This window comes from Parasteatoda tepidariorum, chromosome 6, assembly GCF_982258835.1.
Source record: "Parasteatoda tepidariorum strain Cologne lab strain chromosome 6, Ptep-v5.0, whole genome shotgun sequence".
Taxonomy (NCBI): domain Eukaryota; kingdom Metazoa; phylum Arthropoda; class Arachnida; order Araneae; family Theridiidae; genus Parasteatoda; species Parasteatoda tepidariorum.
The window spans coordinates 101218811-101244030 of NC_141760.1; the positions used below are offsets into that span (position 1 = coordinate 101218811).

General features: G+C 30.2%; 1 protein-coding gene across 1 annotated transcript in view; it reads left to right on the forward strand.

Annotated features, from left to right (window-relative positions):
• The first annotated feature begins 4082 nt into the window (after positions 1-4082).
• Positions 4083-25220, forward strand: part of LOC107449361 (A-type potassium channel modulatory protein KCNIP1) — a 135013-nt gene continuing 113875 nt past the window's right edge. The window contains exon 1 of the mRNA XM_087166299.1: positions 4083-4288. Coding sequence (XP_087022425.1) covers positions 4135-4288 — 154 coding nt within the window. The 5' untranslated portion in view covers positions 4083-4134. The remainder of the gene's footprint in view (positions 4289-25220) is intronic.

The following is a 25220-nucleotide window of genomic DNA, read 5'->3' on the forward strand; positions in this document are numbered from 1 at the left end:
TTAACTTTACTTTGAAAGTATAGGGCGAATGAAAAGTTTATCAAGACGATGTAAAGACGATATCAAGAAATGATCTAAAGTCAAAGCTGGCGAAGAGAAAAGCTAAATAAAACATATATGTACAGATATCTCTAAGTTTTTAATTTTTTTTTTACTTAATTAATTTTACTTGAAAGTAGTGCTGATAAAAAGTTTGTCAATACGATATAAAGTCAAAGCGTGCAAAGAGTAAAGCCAAATAAAATATATATTTACAGATACCTCTAGGTTTTTAAATCTTTTATGCTTAATTAACTTTACTTTGAAAGTATAGGGCGAATGAAAAGTTTATCAAGACGATGTAAAGACGATATCAAGAAATGATCTAAAGTCAAAGCTGGCGAAGAGAAAAGCCAAATAAAACATATATGTACAGATACCTCTAAGTTTTTTAATTTTTTTTTACTTAATTAATTTTACTTGAAAGTAGTGCTGATAAAAAGTTTATCAATACGATATAAAGTCAAAGCGTGCAAAGAGTAAAGCCAAATAAAATATTTATTTACAGATACCTCTAGGTTTTTAAATCTTTTATGCTTAATTAACTTTACTTTGAAAGTATAGGGCGAATGAAAAGTTTATCAAGACGATGTAAAGACAATATCAAGAAATGATCTAAAGTCAAAGCTGGCGAAGAGAAAAGCTAAATAAAACATATATGTACAGATATCTCTAAGTTTTTAATTTTTTTTTTACTTAATTAATTTTACTTGAAAGTAGTGCTGATAAAAAGTTTGTCAATACGATATAAACTCAAAGCGTGCAAAGAGTAAAGCCAAATAAAATATATATTTACAGATACCTCTTGGTTTTTAAATCTTTTATGCTTAATTAACTTTACTTTGAAAGTATAGGGCGAATGAAAAGTTTATCAAGACGATGTAAAGACGATATCAAGAAATGATCTAAAGTCAAAGCTGGCGAAGAGAAAAGCTAAATAAAACATATATGTACAGATATCTCTAAGTTTTTAATTTTTTTTTTACTTAATTAATTTTACTTGAAAGTAGTGCTGATAAAAAGTTTGTCAATACGATATAAACTCAAAGCGTGCAAAGAGTAAAGCCAAATAAAATATATATTTACAGATACCTCTTGGTTTTTAAATCTTTTATGCTTAATTAACTTTACTTTGAAAGTATAGGGCGAATGAAAAGTTTATCAAGACGATGTAAAGACGATATCAAGAAATGATCTAAAGTCAAAGCTGGCGAAGAGAAAAGCTAAATAAAACATATATGTACAGATATCTCTAAGTTTTTAATTTTTTTTTACTTAATTAATTTTACTTGAAAGTAGTGCTGATAAAAAGTTTGTCAATACGATATAAAGTCAAAGCGTGCAAAGAGTAAAGCCAAATAAAATATATATTTACAGATACCTCTAGGTTTTTAAATCTTTTATGCTTAATTAACTTTACTTTGAAAGTATAGGGCGAATGAAAAGTTTATCAAGACGATGTAAAGACGATATCAAGAAATGATCTAAAGTCAAAGCTGGCGAAGAGAAAAGCCAAATAAAACATATATGTACAGATACCTCTAAGTTTTTTAATTTTTTTTTACTTAATTAATTTTACTTGAAAGTAGTGCTGATAAAAAGTTTATCAATACGATATAAAGTCAAAGCGTGCAAAGAGTAAAGCCAAATAAAATATTTATTTACAGATACCTCTAGGTTTTTAAATCTTTTATGCTTAATTAACTTTACTTTGAAAGTATAGGGCGAATGAAAAGTTTATCAAGACGATGTAAAGACAATATCAAGAAATGATCTAAAGTCAAAGCTGGCGAAGAGAAAAGCTAAATAAAACATATATGTACAGATATCTCTAAGTTTTTAATTTTTTTTTTACTTAATTAATTTTACTTGAAAGTAGTGCTGATAAAAAGTTTGTCAATACGATATAAACTCAAAGCGTGCAAAGAGTAAAGCCAAATAAAATATATATTTACAGATACCTCTTGGTTTTTAAATCTTTTATGCTTAATTAACTTTACTTTGAAAGTATAGGGCGAATGAAAAGTTTATCAAGACGATGTAAAGACGATATCAAGAAATGATCTAAAGTCAAAGCTGGCGAAGAGAAAAGCTAAATAAAACATATATGTACAGATATCTCTAAGTTTTTAATTTTTTTTTTACTTAATTAATTTTACTTGAAAGTAGTGCTGATAAAAAGTTTGTCAATACGATATAAACTCAAAGCGTGCAAAGAGTAAAGCCAAATAAAATATATATTTACAGATACCTCTTGGTTTTTAAATCTTTTATGCTTAATTAACTTTACTTTGAAAGTATAGGGCGAATGAAAAGTTTATCAAGACGATGTAAAGACGATATCAAGAAATGATCTAAAGTCAAAGCTGGCGAAGAGAAAAGCTAAATAAAACATATATGTACAGATATCTCTAAGTTTTTAATTTTTTTTTACTTAATTAATTTTACTTGAAAGTAGTGCTGATAAAAAGTTTGTCAATACGATATAAAGTCAAAGCGTGCAAAGAGTAAAGCCAAATAAAATATATATTTACAGATACCTCTAGGTTTTTAAATCTTTTATGCTTAATTAACTTTACTTTGAAAGTATAGGGCGAATGAAAAGTTTATCAAGACGATGTAAAGACGATATCAAGAAATGATCTAAAGTCAAAGCTGGCGAAGAGAAAAGCCAAATAAAACATATATGTACAGATACCTCTAAGTTTTTTAATTTTTTTTTACTTAATTAATTTTACTTGAAAGTAGTGCTGATAAAAAGTTTATCAATACGATATAAAGTCAAAGCGTGCAAAGAGTAAAGCCAAATAAAATATTTATTTACAGATACCTCTAGGTTTTTAAATCTTTTATGCTTAATTAACTTTACTTTGAAAGTATAGGGCGAATGAAAAGTTTATCAAGACGATGTAAAGACAATATCAAGAAATGATCTAAAGTCAAAGCTGGCGAAGAGAAAAGCTAAATAAAACATATATGTACAGATATCTCTAAGTTTTTAATTTTTTTTTTACTTAATTAATTTTACTTGAAAGTAGTGCTGATAAAAAGTTTGTCAATACGATATAAAGTCAAAGCGTGCAAAGAGTAAAGCCAAATAAAATATATATTTACAGATACCTCTAGGTTTTTAAATCTTTTATGCTTAATTAACTTTACTTTGAAAGTATAGGGCGAATGAAAAGTTTATCAAGACGATGTAAAGACAATATCAAGAAATGATCTAAAGTCAAAGCTGGCGAAGAGAAAAGCTAAATAAAACATATATGTACAGATACCTCTAAGTTTTTAAATTTTCTTTTACTTAATTAATTTTACTTGAAAGTAGTGCTGATAAAAAGTTTATCAATACGATATAAAGTCAAAGCTGGCGAAGAGAAAAGCCAAATAAAACATATATGTACAAATACCTCTAAGTTTTTAAATTTTTTTTTTACTTAATTAATTTTACTTGAAAGTAGTGCTCATAAAAAGTTTATCAATACGATATAAAGTCAAAGCGTGCAAAGAGTAAAGCCAAATAAAATATATATTTACAGATACCTCTAGGTTTTTAAATCTTTTATGCTTAAATAACTTTACTTTGAAAGTATAGTGCGAATGAAAAGTTTATCAAGGCTGCTATTCATTTCTAGTCTATACGCTGTTTATTAATTTTGTTTGGACTCATTTGTTAATTTTCAATAATTATTTATCAAAAGTTTACGATTTATTTTGAACTAAAACTTATTTTATTTTTCCAATTGCGGGTGTTGACTGCGCGAATCTTCGCGTCGATCTTATACATGAACGTAGAGTACATGAACGGAACTTATACATGAATACAAAACATGAAGGGAGAGTGTCCGTTACAGACGCTCTGAATTTCGTTGTTCTATTAAATAATTGTGTGTTTGCGGCAAACTTTAGCCGCCGGACATCCCCTTGACTTCGCAGTTGAGATAGTTCCTTCGAATGTTGGCCGTGATTGCTGCTGATAAAGTTCGCAGTAGTGTGTTCTGAGGGGTGTTCAGGTGACCCAGAAGAGGGCGCTGCGACCCCTTTTCTTCTCTTGGATTGCGAAATGAGAAGAGAGTCACACACTTCGGACGGAAGATGCAGATGCCGGCGGCCGCTACTAGGGGGTTACAGAAGGGAGTCTTAAGAACCCCCTACAGGAGAGAAAATCGCCGTCTGCAATCCACGCCACTCCTCTCCTTTTACCAGAGATTTCTGAGGTACCTCCGAAGGCTACTCACCGCTCGAAAAGGTGATTCTTTTTTTTTTAAAGTTACAATTTAGTGTTCTTTTAACATATTAATTTTTAAAAACCATTTAATGAAATAAATACTGCCTTAAAAAACAGTTAATTTAATTTGAGAAAAGTCGAGCAGTTAGGATTGGATTGCGGGGTATACTCACATTATCTAAAACTATGCGAAACTTCACGAAAAATACTCGCATAATTGTATTTATTAAAATATTTGCTAAAAGTGCATTAATCAACCAACCAATAATTAATAAGGAAACACTTTTCATCAGGGGCAAAGTGAAGAACTATCACAGTCAAACCCCGCTATAGTGAACCTTTAAGGGGAAGAAATTTCGGTTCACTATAACCGGGAGTTCACTATATCCGTAGTGCAAACAATTTTAACTAATTTTTTCCGAACTGCTCCCTTTTATTACACATTATTTAAATAAATGACCCGTAAAAAGAAAGATGAAAATGATTAAAAAACAATTTGTAGTAACAAAAAATGTGCTAACTTTTATTTTTTATTACTCTTCGTCTTGCGTACAAAAAATTTAGAGATGGCCCTTATTTCGGGATGGGAAACTGAGATAGAGGAAGCAAACAAGAAAAAATACTTATGCTACATTTCACTCAATAGAGGGTTTTAAAAATCAGTGTATGTTTTTTATGTAGAAATTTCAAAATTACCCAAAAAATGGAGAGAAAAAAAACATCAGTCGAGAACAGAGAAAAGTTCTTAATATCCAATTTCCTCTCTTCTTTTGGTTTACTATATCCTTAAAAAATAATACTATATATGTATAGCAAGGTACGGGGGCGAACACTTCGTTCACTTTATCCGGAAGTTCACTATAAACCATGTTCACTATAACGGAGTTTGACTGTATTTGAGAAAAGTCGAACAGATAGGAGTGCAATGCAGGGCATACTCTCATTATCTGGAACTTCATGAAAATATTCATACAATTGTATTTATTAAAATATTTGCTAAAAGTGTATTAATTAACCAATCAGTAATTAATAAATGAACACTTTTCTTCAAGGTATAGCGAAAAACAACTTTCGCCTTGGACCAATGCTGCGTTTTCATTTGGAACAATTTTAAAGCGAGGAATATTTAAAAATATATTAGTGCCGCACTTAAAAAAAAAAAAAAAAATCCTGATGATTTTTTTTCCTGAAGTATTTCCTCCAAAAAAAAAATAGATTGGAAAGTGGGTACTTACGTGTCAATACTGCGTACATAAAAAAAATAATAATTACAAAAGTTGGAATTTTTTTTTTAAAATTCAGTAGACATATTTTAATGATCTTCCATCGTGTTTGGAAAACAGTAAAAGCGGAAAAACGGAGGATCTTCCTTAGCGCATGCAGAAACTGCGCGCTTTGTAGATTCGGTGTAAGAACCGAGATTTGAGAAACCAAAGTAAAAAGTGAGAAATTCATTAAATATGTTTTAAATTTATAGTTATAGGCGGTTGTTAAGAAAAAATTTATTGTGAGTAGAAAAATACGACACTTTATTTCTCTCGTATTCAGCTATTAAAAGTTCAAAGTGAAAAAAATAATAGAAATAAGTGGTTAAAAATACGAGATAATTTAAATTTTTCAATGATTCTTATAGTTTTAAAGTTTATTGTAAATATATTGTATTAATGAACGAAATTACGCTAGTACTCGGTATGTACTAATTACACTCTATAGTTAGTACATTAAAACTAGGGATTGATAGGTATTAGTACTAAACCTATAAACCAGTTTTAAAAGAACCTTAATTTATTTTAATGTTGAAAATATGTATCTTGAAAATTCTTTTGCGTAATTCATTTTATTTAATGAAATTGAATCTAACATAATTATTTTTCTTGAAAATATAATAGCTATTCTAATTGTATAAAACTCTCCTGAACGGTTTCAAAACGTAATGTGCAGTTAAATGTAAATAAACTACAAATATCCAGTTTTAGCAGTATCCGTAATGTATTTATAATTTTCGTGATTTCCATAAAAAATTAACCACAAGGAATTTAAAAGAAATTATAAATTATCGTTATTTCCATGAAAAGGTAAAATAAAAATACCTATTCTATAAATTAGTCTTGCCAATTGCCTCTTGTAATTTAAATTAATCGGTCTTGTTAATCACCTCTTGTAAGCTCTATTAATGGGTCTTGTTAATTGCTTTTTGTAAATTCTATTAATCGGTCTTGTTAATTGCTTCTTGTAAATTCTATTAATCGGTCTTTTTAATTGCTTCTTGTAAATTCTATTAATAGATCTTTAAAGAAACCAGTGATCATGTAACATGAAAAGCTTCATTTAATCTTTTTATGTTATTCCTTTATTTAAATATTTTTCTTAATTTAATATTCCAAACTAAACGCCCTCTCTCACATTTTAATATTCATATACCGTCTTTTAATCTATTTTTGACTTCAAAGTTATGCATCAATTAACATTTTTGTTTTTTCCCTTCATTTGAACAGTGAGAAAGAGTTTTTCCCTCGATCTAATTAATAGACTAATTGTATTTCATTTTATACCAGTCGTTGAACAACCGACCCAATTTAGAGTTTACAGCTACTAATGTTCACCTCTGTAGCTTTGTCATTTTGAACCCCATCCAGAAGACAGGGAAACTCCTGAATCAAGTATTGGGAGAAATTTTCCTTCGTGGAGAATTTTTTGATGCAACTAACCCGGATGTGCGTTACACGGAGATGAAAACCACAAAACCTTCCACGGTTAGCCTAACGGCAAGGGGACTTTAACCCGTGATCCGCCTACCACTGAGGATTTTTTACGTCAGCACTGTGGACGGTGCAAGTCGGGTGCGAAATTCGTATCGACCAGCTATTTTATTTTTCCTCTATATAATTTCAATTTTTGCAGCGGTATTTTTTAAATTAAAATAAATAAATAAATATGGGCGCTTCATAACGAAAACTGGAACTATTTAGGACATGAGAATCTTTTATTAACAACAAAAACTTTTATTTACAAATATGAAAAATAGAATATATAAAATATTTTTTGATCCGAAGGTCTTTTTGCGCACTTTCTCAATGATTTAAATGGCAACACTTTAAATTACTACAAGCATGAATCACATGTCTTGATATAACGACATATTACTAGAAATCCGTTATTACGACAAATTTCTTTATCACAGTCAAAATCCTAAAAATAATTATACAAAAATTGTACGTTTATAACAAACTCAAAATTACCAGCCTTCCGCTATTGCATCAGAATTATTATTAGGAAAAAAAAATTTTCCTGCTGTTTAAGTGGTTAATATTATATGAAAAAGCCTTAAATGGAAGACATTTTATTTATTTCTGGTATCAATATTAAAAAAACGAACATTGTTTCCTTTTTTACAATTTTAACCCATCAATTAAAGAAAGCAATGCTCGTACGACCATTTTTTGCAACAAAGGAAAAATTCTATTGTTTTTTTTTTTAATTCTTGCCGTGCTTTTCAAATGATTGTATATTTTCCTGACAACATTACCATGCTTCCTTATTTCCCTAAATTACGACCTACTATTAAAATTAACATCCACTGTTATCATTGACGTCATAGGTATTGCACTTAATTTTATTTTCTGCCTGCAAAATGCTTATTATGATTCGGAAAAATCTTCTAACATTTCTGTTTTCTTTAACGCACAGATCAAAGTAATTCAATCAACAATCTTTAGAAGAAAAAAAAACAGTCAACACTAGATTATTTTAAATTCAAATAGTTATCCACTATAAAAGAAAAAGAGGTTCGTTCTAACTGACTTTCTTTCGAGAAACGCATCTATTTTTATTCTTTTATATTTTTGACTCAAATTATAAGGAGTCCAAATAGGCGTAATAAAGAAAGCACTTGAGCTTCTAAGATTTAATCTTGCTTTTAGCATTTTACTTGAGGAATTGCTTACGATTTTTTTTTCTTTTTTTGCACTAAGTTGAATGAAACCAATCTTGAGACTATCTGATGAATAGTTTAGAAGAAATGCAGGTTTTATTTAGAAAAGGTACAAATTACGCAACTGATATTGCTAGTTAAAGAAGTTTCCTATGTACATTTTCACGTTGAATTCAATGAGACTGTACACAAGTCAATAGCATGAGGTAAAAAGGGTTTTTGTGTAAAATAAATACTTTTTTGACATGCACTAGTGTACTCTTTTTACATTGCTGTATAATATATATTTAATTTATATAAGAGCTTCCTGAACATGTAAGGTGTTTTTTCCGATGTAATATTTTAAGCTATAATACTTTGAGCTGAATTTATAGACAAAACAGGAATTGATAAGATAGAACGGAATTGATAAGATAAATAGTTAAGAATTTATAAGGGCTCTGTGCACAAAAAGTTTACTCTTGTACTTACACTGACATACGCATCCCATACTGCTATGCAAACAAGTGAGGTATTATTTCGGCTGTAATTTTTCTCACTTAATTGGACGGGGAAAGAATTAAAAAAAAAGAAGACTGGTATTTTAAAAGTTGTAATATTTTTTTTTAATATAAAAGTACTGTTTTTTAATTGTGCTTATTATAAAGAAACTCCAAACAATTTTAAAGTTATTTATCCCATCGATTTGAATTTTATTTTATTTCATTCGGAAGAAAAAATTACATCTGAAGATATATGTCACGTGTTCAGGTAGCCTCCAAATAGCAAAATAAAAAGTGTTCATTAAAAATTTTACATATAAAACATTTTTTAACTTTCAAACTATTTGCTCTTGTATAGTCTCATTCGATTCAAAGATAGGATACAATGCCTAGCTTGTTTAGATAGCTGTATCAGATGCGTAAATAGGTACAAACACAAATTTGCACTTTTTGCATAAAAAACCCATATAACTTCTAAACTATTAATCCCATCATCTCCTTATTGATTTCTTTAAATTAAGCTTAAAAAAGACATCAAAAACAATGCCTCACTTACCTGTTTGGAAGAAATTCAATTTCCCCCCTCAAATCACCCCCATTTTCCTCGTGGATCAGGGGATAGAGTTATCGCCTTCCCATGAGGTGAACCTGGTTCGAGATCAATTCTGCACCCGATTTATACCGACCTCAGTGCTGACGTAAAATATCCTCAGTGGTAGACAGACCATGGATTAGAGTTCCCTCGCCGTTGGACTAACTGTGGGAGGTTTTCGTGGTCTTCCTCTCCATGTAATGCAGATACGGTTAGCTCCATCAAAAAGTCCTTCACGAAGGCAAATTTCTCCCAATACCTGATCCAGGAGTTCCCTTGTCTTCTGGATTGAAATCAAAATTACAGGACTACGTAGTTGAACATCAGTAGTCGTAAACCCAAAATTAGGTCGGCTTTTCAACGGCGGTTATAAAAATAAAATAGGGTGAAGCTTACATGGGAGAGATGGGGAGTTTGTAGATATCATATATAATGACTTTGGGGAAGCTTTCTGTTCCCCAAAAAATACTTTTGGTGTCACTTTTTTTTGGGGGGACTAACACGGATTTCATCGAAACCGTGAAAAAATCTGCTAGCGAGGTATTGTCGCTACAGCAAATTGATCCTGACACGAATTGTGCTCGCGATAAATTGTTGTCACGAGTTGTGCCAACGATGAACTGTCTTTGTGATGAGTTGTGCCAATGAAGAATTATGATGTCCGAATACGAGATGTCTTTGCGACGAGTGGTGCTCACGATGAATTGTCTCTGCGACGAATTGTGCTAATGATGGATTGTCCATACGACGAATTGACACAAAACCTTTGTGGAAAAGTAAGCATTCACACTTACTCCACAGTAAAGTGCCGTCTGTGTGTTGATATCGTGTGCTCTATTAAGATAAAATTTTGATTTTTTTATTTTGAGTGCTTAATTCAAATATATATATATTATTTAATTATTTATTTAGTTACTTTTTTAAAATTATGCTATTATTCCATTTTTTAACCTTCAAGACATAAAGATACACATTGCTTCGTCCTGGTGGAGCGAGAGGAGTAGTTTGTGAGTTGAATTTATAAGACATAAGTTTCAAATCTTATGCTGGTGGTTGTTGTTGTTGTCATAGATCATTACGCCATGGGGTGCGATTGCTCTAGTTTTCCAGTGGGGCCATTTATGGCCAAGAGTTCGGCTACTGCCACACCCATACGTCACACCCGTTTATTGGGCGGACCTATTCATACATCTATTCATACATCCACAGATCGTAATTTTGACTTGAACGATCAATTTCCAATTTAGTATTTCAGTATAATTTGTTATGGGGACATCGAGGACTTTGAGACCAGTCAGATTTAACGCGCACCAGTCACCATTTACTACACGAAGAGTCTAGATTCGAACTCTTACACTCACGAAGGGGATCCAGCGCAACCAGGCTATTTATTATCACTATTATCATTATCTATTTGATACATTTTTACATGGTTATTACATGGTTATTTGATTTACATGGTTATTTGATGTAACTCGTTACACTGGAAATATGCAGCAGGAATAACAAATTAAATTAAATTTTTTCCTATAATTTTTCGAGTGAAGAATGGAAAATTGCGGTTATTCGGTTAGGTCTAATATAGAATATAGAATTTTGCTTTTTTGAAATCGTAAATGAAATTAACAAAATGCGGAATCTATGGTAAAAATCAAACTATGTCAAAGGCATGCAAGAATTTCATTTGTATGTCAAGAATTTCATTTGCAAGTCAATGTAATTCCAAATAGGTTTAACCAGTTTTTCCGCAGAAATGTTCGGTAACATTATTACATTGAAAGAAACGGAGGATAATTTTCTAAATACTGTTCAAACTTTATGTTCATTCCAGACAAGTTGCTGAGGTTCATTGTCTTGGTATCAGAATATATCATGCAGCATATATTTTTCATTATAAATAATAAAAAAATAAGGAAAGTTCTTACAAAACGAAAAAAATATTAAAAAATAAAATTAAAAAAAATGCTTATAAATTTAAAAAAAACTGAAACGATAAATAAAAAAAGAAAGGAAATCTTTCAAAATAATTTGCAAATGACTACCGATGTGATTTCATCAGCGAAAGATAAATGCACTTTTTCTACTGAGCCACCATGACATCACGTTAGCTTATTCTTTTTAGGAACCATTCAAATCGCTTCAAAATTCAGTAAAAGCTCAATTTGGAGAGTATAACGTATTATGAGATTATAAGTTTGATTATAAGTTTGTATAAGTATAGAGTATAAGTATAGATTATAAGTTTGGTATTACGACATTTTTCCAAGTCATCCCTCGCAAATATTCATATTAAAGACACAGGAATTGTTCGTATATAACGACTTAATAATGACAAATCTTCCACCATTGCGTTTTTTTTTTCTTTTCTTTTTTTTTTTTTTTTGGAGGCACAAGTATTTTTCCGCTTCTTAAGGATGCACTATTGTAGTACGGAAAAGTGTATAATTGGAGATGGTCCAGTAACGCTATCTACGGCCAAGGATAAATGGTATCAAAGCAAATCGTCGCTTCTAATGAGCAAGAATAAAGAGATATTCTTATTTACTTCTGCCAACAATACAGTTAAATGAAATATAACATCATTTTACCTAATTTCTCTTAGACAATCACTTTTATGCTTATAAAGTATCAGAGTGGGTACCCATGGGCTAATTTTTATTCTTATTTATACAAGAAAAAGTATTCTATTATTCTTAGAACGCATCCGGACACTTAAAGAGAATATTCCTTATGTTGACCACGTATCTGTCATATCTCTTAATTTCTCTTCTTAGCAGCTTACATTTGAATTTAATATTCAGTGTTGACAAACTTCGTTTGCATTTTGAATTCATCTTAAATTCTTTTTTATGGCGTTTTTTTAACATTATAAATATAAATTTTTCATAAGTATCATTATTTATTATTATTATTTTTCTTCATTTTCTCCGCTAATTTCTCTTTTCTTTCATCCTTTCATCCATAGTCTTTATTATTGTATTATACATACATACACACACTCACAAATATATATATATATATATATATATATATATATATATATATATATATATATATATATATGGGTTATTCTCACGAAAACTGTCATTTTTCAGTTCATAAAATCCCAAAAAAGTAAAGTGAATAAAAAGCTCTGAAACTTTCTATATTAATAGAAATATGTAATGGCATTATAAAGAAAGTATATATCCTATAAATTATACTTAATATTTAAATTAATTAATTTTTTAAATAATTAATTTATAATAATTAATAATTAATTAATTAATTAAATAAATAAATTAATTAGTTTAATAAATCAATTTATTAATTTATTAATTTATTTTTCAAATTAATTAATAAGTAAATTAATTATTTTCACTATTTAAAAAGTGAGGGACTGACACTAATAGTGAGGGAATGATATTTTATTTTAATACATGTTTTTATCTAAGTTACATCTACCTAAAGTTTGAAAATGATAACATACTAAGTATATCTAATATTTATTATAATTTAGTCTTATATATTTAATAGTTTTTACAGGTTTGGGAAATAAAATTGGCTGGCACGATTGAACAAAAAAAAATTTAATAATATACTCATTTTGAATCATTCCCTCACTTCAGCGTCATTCCCTCACTTTATACACTAGTGAGGGAATGACGAATTCAATAAAATTTAAAAATAACAGTTAAGCTTTATTAATTTCTGAAGTTAATCACATACAATTATATTCATACAAGAAAGCAACATATAATTATCCACTTTCTCGATGAAGTTGTATTTTATTTTACTCTAAAAAACGACATGAGGGAATGACAAATGTAAAAAATTTTACCTGGTTTGATTCATTCAAATTTATTCCACAGCAAAGCTTCTTTAAGTTGAAGATGGAAACATACTGCAATTTTGTTCTATGATGCCAGTTGTTAACTTCTGAAGTTTTTATTAAAATATTTTTATTCTAAGATGATTGCAGGTGATAAGAACATTGTTGTGAGGGAATGACGCGAAACACTGGGGACAAAGTTTAAAATAGTGCTGTGTTAATATTTTTATCAGAAATTAAATTTAAAATTTTTTTTCTGAATTCTATATTTCAATATTCTCAAATAAAAAACACAAATTTGTAAAAAAAAAATTTTTTATTTCAGAAACAATTTTTTTCTTTTTTTAAATCAGCAGTGGGGACAAGTGAGGGAATGACATATTGGTATATTTTTATTACCTAAAATTAATAAAAAATAAAAATTGATAATTTTATTTTTATTCTTTTGTTAGCTTGCATTCTGAAGGACACTTTCCCTGAAAAATATTTTTTCGTAAGTTGTAAAACAAACATAAAATATACTGGGGACATGAAAATGACTGTTTTTGTGAGAATGACCCATATATATATATATATATATATATATATATATATATATATATATATATATATATATATATATATATATATATATATATATATATATATATATATATATATATATATATACACTCTATAACAAAAAAATCGACGCACCAAGAAGGAGTTGTCCGATTGAAACGAAAATTGGTGGATAGGAAGACAATGTACAGAATAGTAAATGATTAAAATTTCAGAACAATTGAATAATTTATTGCAGAGTTACAGTAACAAGTTCAATAAGGTGTTGACCCGCGTCTAGCCAGGATACGAGCTGCCACAAGGCGTGGCATAGACCGATAAAGCTCCCGGATGGTCTCTTGCGGTATTTCCTGCCAAATTCTACCCAATTGTCGAACGAGGTCATCAATATTTCGTGCCAGATGCAATCGCCGTCCCATCATATCCCAGACATGCTCGATGGGGGAGAGATCTGGTGATCTGGCAGGCAAAGAAAGAGTTTGACAAGCTTGCAGACAGTTCATAGCAACACATGCCGTATGTGGTCTGGCATTGCCCTGCTGAAAAACCTTCCCAGGGCGCTGCAAAAGGAACGGTAGCAAAACAGGTCTTAGGATGTCGTCGACGTACCGCTGTGCAGCAAGTGTACCTCTAATGACGACCAAAGGGGTCCGGCTGTCAAAGGAAATGGCCCCCCAGACCATAATGCCCTGTTGAGGGCCGGTGTGGCGTGCAATAGTGAAGGCAGGATCCCCCCTCTGCCCTGTGCGTCTCCAAACACGTCTTCGATGATCGTCAGGACACAGTTGGAAGCGGGATTCGTCACTAAAGACTATATGTCCTCAGTCGGCATCATTCCAGACTGACCATTTGTATATCTGTTCAAAACATTCATGCATACGAAATTTCAAAGCAATCGGATGATTGCTTCTTGGTGCGTTATATATATATATATATATATATATATATATATATATATATATATATATATATATATATATATATATATATATATATATATATATATATATATATATATATATATATATATGAAGAATAAAACCAAGAAAAATTATAGACATATGAAAAAAAAGGGGGGGGGAATAATAAGTAAAAAATAACAAACAACAGTTTATATAATATATTTAAAAAAAAAAAAAAAGAGGATGAAATTTTATTTAAAAAACCGGAAAAATAAAACCGGGAGAAAAAAGATATAATCTTTTCTTCAGCGCACACGAGTATATCCGCAAAACAGTTCTGTTTTGAGGATATAATCGTGTGGGCTGAAGAAAAAATTATATCTTTTTTTTTCCCGTTTTTTTTTTTTAAATATATTATATAAACTGTTGTTTGTTATTTTTTACTTATTATTTCCCCCCCCCCCTTTTTTTTTCTTCATATGTCTATAATTTTTCTTTGTTTTATTCTTCATTTTGAACTTATCTAATGAGTTCTGTTTACTTGCAGCTTAAGCGCAATAAATGAAACTTATTGTTTTTCTTAACTTTCTTCGCGTTTTCTTATATATATATATATATATATATAAAGTTTTGCTTGTTCACCATGCTATTCTTGGGGGGCAGCAAGACAGGTTTTTTTTGTTATTTTTCCGACTTTTTGATGGATATGCCAACTAAATATTCGAATAAACTTACTTTACACAAGACAGAACACCATCTAATCCTTCCCTTCACCTTTATCAGACAATCCACCCTAACTTAATTGGTCGAAAGAATATTTTGTATACGAGATGCGGAAGAGAAAAATGGAATAATATAATTATCGCGTGCAGAACTTTGCTCTTCCTAAAATAATCCAGGTCCAATTTCCACGAGCCCCAACTTCGGAATTTAATTGTGGCGAAATTGTAAGCACACATAAACTATACTAAAAGTGAATTGTTACTGATTGCGAACTGTAAAAGTGATTTTGAAAATGGAGCTTAAATTACTCGAAGCGATGAAGTTTGAAACTAGGTGGAATGGCCGGCTACAATTAATTGGTGATTTATTCCGTCTTGAAATTGCCTACTCATATATTTTAATTAATTTAATTTGCGTCTTATTGAATTGAATTAGATTTATAATTAAAGTAGTGACTCGATGATATTTAGCTGTGTAAAATATTTCAGGTAAAAGAGAGTTGCAATATAATATTCTTTCTGTTAAAAATAATAAATAAAATAAAAAAATATTAAAAATTTAAAAAATACGTCTTTTAATAAGAAAAAAGAAGATGATAATAATGCTTCTGTCAAACATAAAACAAAAATTCAAAATAAAAAGTAATATTTTTAAAAACCACGTTTTTCGTTTTTCAATTTTTTTCTTAATTATTATTCTCCACTACTAAACGTGGTTTTTAAAAATATTACTTTTTATTTTGAATTTTTTTATTTTGAATTTTTTTATTTTAAACTATGATTTTTTTAATTTTTAATTTTTATTTTATATTTTTAAAAAATTATTATTTTTTAATTATTATTCTTCACTACAAAAAAGTGGTTTTTAAAAATATATATTTTTATTTAGATTATTTTTCTCAGTCAAGAGTAGTCAAGACCACTACTAAAGTAATAGAACTTTTATTTTAAATTAGGGATACAAAAATCCTTATAGAAAAACAATACCTTTACGACTTTCATTAGTTTTATGCTGATGACAACCAAAACGGAAATGAATGAGGAAAAACTGGATCCTACCACGTGATTTTTCAGCCAATAAAAATACTCCGACAACAAAAATCTTTTCACCTGACACGTAATAATTTGAAATAATGGAATCGACAACAAAAGACAATCTCGAAAATAATTTTTTTTTTAATTTTATTTTACTTTGCATGCCTTTTTTCTCTTCATTTTCATGCATTGTCATCCAATTCTGAACTGTGTGCTAAATTTGAAGTTTGTAGCTAGTCGGGAAGTTAGTTTAAAATTGATTACAAAATTCCACCCGGACAGACATACACGAAGGCAAGTTTATATAAACGTGGTAAAAATGGTAGACTGCAACAAACATTTCCAAAACATGGTAGTGGTATTAGTTAATTACAAAAGTGATGATTAGTTCATTCCAAATGTGATTATTGTCATCAAACTTAAAACATGTCAAATTTGTCAAACTTAAAACGGACACGAAAACAAATGCGAAAAACATTTCCGCGACATTTTGATGACATTTTGGTAATGATATTAATTAATTACAAAAGTGTATAGGTAAAGGTAATTGCAAAAGTGATGATTAGTTAATTCCGAAGGTGATTATTCTTGTCAAACCTAAAACAAAAACCGTGAAACGCAACAAGCATTTCCAAAAAAAAGTTATTGCGATTTTAGTTGGTGATATTAGTTAATTACACAAGTAATGCTCCCTGCTATATTTGTTTTATTCTATACAGAAGTAAAATTATTTGCATCTTTTTTCCTACTGAAATAAACTAAATATTAGCTGAAAATCGTCGAATCGAGTGCTATTGAATTTTATGTTTCTTCCTATTATTAAGAAAGTAGAAGTCAAATTGAGTTTCGATTATATTTTGTAATAGTAAAAATCTGAAAGAAAATCTTTTGAGGAAGGAGTTAGTAAGCAAAGACGATCAGTTAAATAAAAGTGAAGTCCGAAAAGTCCAAGTATTACGAAAATGAGCTTGTTGTTTTAGTGAGCTTCTCGTTTTAAGAAAATATCGATACCATGTTAAAATATTATTAAAAAAAGATCCCGCAGTGGACTGGACTGATCCTTAAGGCACGGTTCCCAGCAGATCACCGAAATCAAGCAACACTGGTTGCGAGTGGGTGACCACTTGAATCAGTTTGTGTAGGGTGCAAGGGTGTTGGTCATTGCGGTATTGGTCAGCGTTAAACTGTTCTACTGTAAAGTGTTCGACTTTGAGCTCAAGTCGTCGGGCTACCGAAGCGGGGGTGCCACTCCCTCTGCAGAGGATCAAAATTGTGATGCTATGTTTTCGGATCCTCCTCAAGGATGTTTCCCAGACCGTCGCTAATAGCCCATTGTGCAGCTTTGGTGTGACTTAAATGAACTACAATAACAATTAATAAAAAAAGGTAAAAAATAGGAAATGGATACCCCATTTCTTATTAAAGAGAGGACACGGAATTTACTTTTTTATGGTGCAGGAAATAAAGTGCACAGGCTCTTGACGTCATCGATAACACTGAATATTGATTTAAACAGTAAGAGGGTTATTAGATCTGTGGTCAACACAAACATGAATTCTTTTTTTTTAAAGAGGAAGCTAACTTAGTCGGTGGTCATCTACACAAAGTTGCTTCATCAACATAAGGGTTGTAAGAAGAGGGAAATGATGCTCGTTTCTTACTTTTCAGTACTTATACCAGAATTAAAGAAAAGTGCCACCCATTTTTATCTTTTCGTATAATACTTTTTACTTAAAGAGTAGAAATATGAATTTCCATAAGAAAAACTTCTGTCCCAAGTAATTTTTAACAATTTATAAACAAAACAGTTTTTTTTATCCTTAATATTGGTGTTTTGACGGAGAGTTGGAATCTTGTCGTAAAAGCGGATTTCTCTTAATTTGTCGTGATCGTTACAACGCCTTTTTACTATATTTGTAGGAAATGTTAACACAGAAAAATTTCAGGTATTTCTCAATGGGATATTTTTAGGTTTGTAAAAGAACTTTTTTCATTGAGAAACGATTGCGAAGCGTTATAAGAGCACAAAATAAATAATCTTCATCAATAATTATAATAGCTAAAATAATTATAATAGTTTATTAGTTATAAAAAAACAATATAATTTTCTTTTCCAAAGAAAAATGGTTTCAAAATTTATCTAAAGATTTTCAATTTGAGTTTTTTTTTATGATGAACATTAAATATAAACACAATATTGCGATGATTAAAGATAGTAATGTATATCGAGTACGATAACTGTAAATATTGAGCACGATAATATCGTTTTCATTATCGATAACATAACATACCGAAAAGATGCTATCGTGAATATTACATATAACGGTAATTGTTGAATAGGATATTATTGTGAAGGTACTATATTTGGGTAATAAAAATCTTAACCAAAGTAAAAATAATTCAAATTCGTTAAAGTTTAAAATATCGCTATATAATCTAAAATATCAATTTTTTTGACAATTCATAGCGATATTAAATTTTGTGAGTTTTAGAGATTGATTACAGGGACCAACGTGCGTGTTCGCGCCGATTCGCAAAAGCAGTTGCCAATACTTGGTTCTCTTAGCAGATAAGTTCCGTCAGACATTGTAGCATACTACGAAGAGCAACTTTATAGAAACACTTTTCACTGTCCTATTAACACAGAATTTTTATTAACATATTTTTCATACTTTTTTCTTTATTTTGTATTAGTTTAAGTCAAAAATATTGTATTTAGCTTTTAATAATTTTTTATGCTTATGAAATACAGCATGAAACTTCAGTGTCGTTCGGTAAAGGTTAAATCTTCCAAACACAGTTCCCTTCTAAAGAATAATTTTGTTTTTTCAAATTTGCACTTATTTAGATCTAAGATAATCAGTTATTCATCGTTGAAATATCTTTAATTTACGAAATCAACTATTGATAAATTTTTGAATGTGATTGAAAAATAATTTTCGAACTACATTTTTTGGAATTTATATTTTAGTAGGAATATAATTCCGATAATTTTAACAGATTTTTTAGTAACTATTAGACTGTTTTTTATAATTAAAAAATGGCGAAATATATATTTGCTTGTAACTAGAGAGTCAGAAAAAATTCACAAAAGGGACACCCGTGTCCTATCTACGTCATATATGATATTATTTTTTAAATGATACTTTTGAAATTGAGGACGGTAAAAAAGTGTATGAATAAATAGACAAGTGTATTGAATACTCAAATATTACTTATCATGCACAGAATTCCTATGAAAATATTTAAATAATTAGGATTAATTTTTCATTCATTTCGTACGACATTTTTTCCTTTAACATGTGTATTGCCTTTTATGTGTTAGGCAAAAAATATTTTTGAAATCCTGTTAACGTAGAAGTTAATTTAAATATTTTATTATAAAATTTAAAAAAATCTGCTTTTTAGAAAATGAGTTTCGCAATAAATATTGCTCTTCCGTTGTTCATTGAAAACAAGCAAGAGAAGAACGTTTTGAATTTATGATTAGTAAATGCAGCGCAGTGAAGTGAAATATGTAAGATGACTTTATTTGATATCTGTTCTAAACATTCGAGCGTAAAATAAAATCCTCTCGTGAAATGAAATATGATATTTTTTTTTATAAAAGTGCCTTTTAAAAAGGTATATGTTTAACTTTTGTTTCATATGTATGTCTGAAATTTTATTTCAAACAGTATAAATTTTGTTGTGAGCATATTTAAAAATTATCAGGTATTAAAATATGCAGGTTGGTAGGTACTTTATTTAAGTCGCACTAGAGCTGCGCAATGGGCTATTGGCAACTGTCTGTGAAGCATCCCTGGGGATGATACGAAGACGTATCATCGCAATTTTGATCCTCTGCAGAGGGGATGGCTCTCCTGATATTGTAGCCCGACGAACTGCGCGAGAAGTCGAGCATTTTACGGTAGAACAGTTTTACGAGGGAAGATACCATGCACCCTTAGTCCCTACGCTGGCTGATCAAAGTGGTCACCTACCCACTTACTGACCGCAGCCAGTGATGCTTGAATTCGGTGTTCTATTGGGAACTGTGTCTTTACGATCAGTCTCCACTGTGGAACATTTCATTTTTTTAAAATATGAACGACAAGTAAACGAGATTATGAATTATAATAAAAAATATTTTCTTAAGATTTTGATGCTTTTTTTAAGTTTGTAACCTATGGTTCTAAACGTACCATTAAGGATAGGTGAAATGCTCATGTAATTATTTTAAAGATTTTAGTTCAATTAAAATAATTTAAATCACTGAAAAACAAAATCATTGCTTTTCGATGTATTAATATTTTAGTTTATATTTCCAGTCGTTTAACTTTATAATCTAAAAAATATATTTTAAAATAAATAATACTAGGGAGACCCTGCTGGTTGTGTACGCCAGCATGCTTATTTTGAACCACAATTAGATGTACAGAGTGCAAAATAAAAAAGATGTCGCCCTGAATAACTTTCGTTCTAATGATAGGATTTTCACGTATTCAGTATCAATCTTAATGTAAGGGTGATTTTAAATTTGTTGTATGATTACTGCTAATCAGACACAAAAACGTACTTTCGCTGAATAAACATATTTTTTTATTACATATTTGGATTCCTGGTCCTCAAAATAGGGAGGGAGACAAAATTTCGAAAAGATTTTGTCTTAAATTGGGAGGCTTAGAAGCTATATGTGTTTGGCGATAGTCCTAAAAAACAGCTAAGAAAAGTCACCACCGCAAATGAGTAATTTAAAATAACTATAGAGAAATTCAAGAGAGCATTACTTATATTTTACTCCGTTGCTAAGCAACCAAGTTCAGACAATAAAAAAAATGAAATAATGTTCCGTGCTTGATCGGAAAGGTTTATTTAATAATAGTTAATGGAAAATATCTCGAAGTTTCTAGGCAATAGACATTTTTTCATCTGATTTCTAAGCAAGAAGTAAAGATTTTTTTTGTAATCTCCGTTGTAAAGAAAATTTGAATCGATTTTTAAATTATTAATGATTTTTCTAAGCTTTTAGAATTTGAATACATGCATTTTTTATCTGATAGTATTTGTGTTTTTTACGTTCATAATAACTACTACATACTACAAATTTACATAATTTATTATAGTTTTATACAAAAGTTTAAAGATGATAATTTTTTCTGCTTTAATCAAGTCTACTAAGCAAAAAAATTTGAAGAAATGAAAAAAAAAGTGTTTGAAATTTTTTTTTAAGTGTCTGGTAATTCTAATGCATAATCACAAGTTTTTGTATAATTTACAATATTTGTTTTTATACGATATTTCTATATATTACGATATTTCTATCAGTTATAGAACTGAATAAATTGATGATTATTAAGTGGCATTTTAAAAAACATTGAAATGTGTCGTATTTAAGAATAATATGTTGTATATTGTAAAATTCATTATCTAAAAAAATCACTTCATTCGGCCAAATATTCAGGTTTCATGGTTTTCTATGGATAAAGATTATTTGCAAATAACCTTCTGATGTTTTGATAGTTCTGAAACTTATTTTCGTGAATTCATCATAAAATACCACTTTATTCTTCAATAACGATTAGCTACATTTATCACCAAATATCCAGACAGTATCAGTTAAAACAGTATCTTGATTTATTTGTTCTTCCCCCCTTCATAATTTACAAACTTATTTTACGATTATTTTACTTAGCTAAAAGTACTAGATTTTATTTATTTGCTATAAGAGTATATGTAAGTTGTAAGCTAAATTTTAATTTATTTGTTATTTGAGTATATGTAAGCAGTAAGTTCGAGTTCGTATCATCTGGCATTATTCGTGTTTGTACGTTTGCGTTACGCACGGCTTCGGAATCTTTATACAATCTAGACCATTGTTTCTCAACAGGGGCGACACCGCCCCCCTGGGGGCGGTGGGAATATGATTAGGAGCAGTGAACTTGCTTTGGGCGGCAGGGGGTGTTGGGTATATTTTGGACAGTAGGGGGGCGATGAGCATGCTTTGCCATTCAAATTTAATTTTAAAACTTGCAAATAAAATTATTAAATTAAGATTTATTTAATAAATGAAATCAATCTAAAATAAAATAAATTATAATCAATCTAAAATTAAGGGAAAAAAAGGTAAGTTAATATAGTAAATTAAGATTATCCGATACACCATTTGTACTACCATTAAAATGAGCTTATACGACACCTATTCTTCGATCCGAACCAACAGAGAGCAGCTCATGCGTTTTTGAGTCAGATTCATTCAAGCTATTTCGCGAATCACTCTGACTCATTCAAGACATTTGGCGGACATTAAAGTACGTACGCTTTCAGTATGAATGTTTGATTTAACCAGTGTTTATGGTTTTTTCCCCTCAGTTTCGATTCGATCTCATTGCTTATTTGGCCAGGTATGTGCGTGAATTAGTTCTTTACCATAAATTATTTATTATTTTGGAGAAATAGTTAATTTTCTTTCATCGTTAGTATTTTGCTGGCACCAACAACGTCAGTTAACAAAAGGAAATGTCATCAATACCGTACCACGTACTTGAAGTTTGGATTTGTTCAATCGCTGTTGAACTCTCAACTGCCCATGTGTTTACTTTCTGACAAAGTTTTACCTATTGAGACAATGAAATCTTCCTGTTAGCAGGAGCATTTGCAAAAAACTTATTCTGACAAACAAAATAAAGTTTTGCCATTTTTCACGAACATCAAAGACAAGTTTCTGAAGGCACCTTCGGTCTCAGGGTTACTAGCAACCTCATCACAAAAATGGTTTGATATCTTTTTATAATATATCGAAATGTATTGCTAAATCTGGGAAATCTCATACCATCGGAGCAGATTTGATACTAACGGTTGTCAAGGTAGTTTTAGAAACAGTTTTACACCATCCAGCAGCATCCATTGTAATCAAATATCCCAAGCAACGATACAGTGCGGCTACGAAATGATGAGATGGCTGAAGACGTTGAAGTTTCTTTATGCAAACTTTTGATATCCAACGAATTTTCCTTTCAAGTTGATGAATCAACCTTGCCATGTAATGTAGGCTTTACTGTGAGAGTAGGTGGTCCGGTTTGTAAAGGTAGAAAAAATCACTCAAGATATGCTTTTTGCAAGAAACTTGATTGTAGATACCAAAGGTAAATCTATTTTTGATACTGCCAAAGATTATTTTAGAGAGAAAAACATTCCTCCAGCAAATATTATGTCGATTGCCACTGATGGAGCTAATGCAATGGGTCGACATCGTGTGTTTATAGTCCTTTTGAAAAGGGAAATACCAGATATTTTAGCTGTTTACTGCGTGCTTCACAGACACAGGAAAAAATCCCAGCGACCGTTTGCATCAGTCATTGCAATTTGTCATATCTGCTGTAAACAAAATTCACAGTAATGTTCTCAACGATAGATTATTCAGACCGTTGGGTATGATGAAGAATTCAATCGCTTGCTACTGCACACAGAGATTCTCTGACTTTCCAAAGACGCCTGTCTCAATAGGTTTTGGAATCTTTTCGACTCTATGCTTGAATTCCTCGAAAACAGAGATGTAGCTCTGAGAGACAGATTACTAGAATTTAAGGAAGAATTAAGGATTTATTTGTAAAATTTAATGCCATTAATTTACAACTTCAAGGCGATGAGCTCAATTTGATCCCTTCAAAATCAGTTATTTCTGACTTTCTAAAAAAACTAATTTTGTGGAAGCAGAATTTTGGTTGGAATGAGTTTAGCCAAGCCGGCAAAATTCGCTCTGATGGAGCGCAAGAATATTGTGAATACTTTGACTCCTTTGCACATGGACTATTCTGACCGTTTTAAAGCTGTTTTGTTCCATGGAAGTCCCTCAATGGGTCATTGGGTTATGAACCCTTTTGTGAATATTGAAACAGCAGAGGTTCAGATTTATGAGGAATTAGTCGAACTTTCAACTAAGGAAACTTTCAAATGGTGATAGTCTCACAGAATTTTGGCTTCAAGGTAACATAAGTCGCCCCCAACCTGGACTATGGACTATCGTTAAAAAAATTTTAAATGCCTTCCTTTCCTCCTACCTTGTCAAACGTGGATTCAGCCTCACTAAAAGTATTGAAACGAACGTTAAGAAACTGGCTCTGAACCATTGAGTGTTATCATCCCACTGTCATAGTTATTTAAATGTTTTGTTGATACTACTTTTCAGTGTAAAAAATTATTTTGGATGTTTTTTAATCATTTAATTAAGAATAAATGATTCTTTTTAAGCATAGGTTTCTTTGTTGCATTTTTTTTTCATTACAACAAATGGACTGCAATTATCAGCCATGAGAAAAGTATCGAGCTAATGTACACATTATTTTTTTAGAAAACCAAACAAATTTAAGCTCACTGAAAAAATTGCCTAAAAAATAATAGCTTAATTAATTCGCTTAAAAATTGCTTAATGTTGTCGCTTAAAATTCAGCACACCTCCCTCCGTCCCTTCTAAATAACTGGATTTCCAAAAAAGGGGGCGTTGAAATATTTCTCGCTCCTTAAGAGGGCGGCAACGTTAAAAAGGTTGAGAATCTATGATCTAGACAAATCTGTTACGATGCTGACTTTTTAAACTGAGTTCGTAAGGTTTTTAAGGAACTGAAATGGTGACAACAAAACTTAAAAGATAAAATATTCAATTTCATTAACTCCATATATCTGGTTTCAAAATCTTAATTTTAAAGTTAAAGTTAACTTCATGGTTATAAAATTTATGCAAGGACAACATGAACCCTGTTAAAATATTAAAATACAGTTGCTTACTTTTACGAACATAAAATTCTTATCAAAATAATGATCAAGATCCAAATGTAAAACAGTATAATTGATGATAAACTTTTGAGGTTTCCAAAAATATGAAGATGAAATATAAGTCGACATGTTCTGAGCGTTCGAAAATAGGCCCCCATCCTGAAGA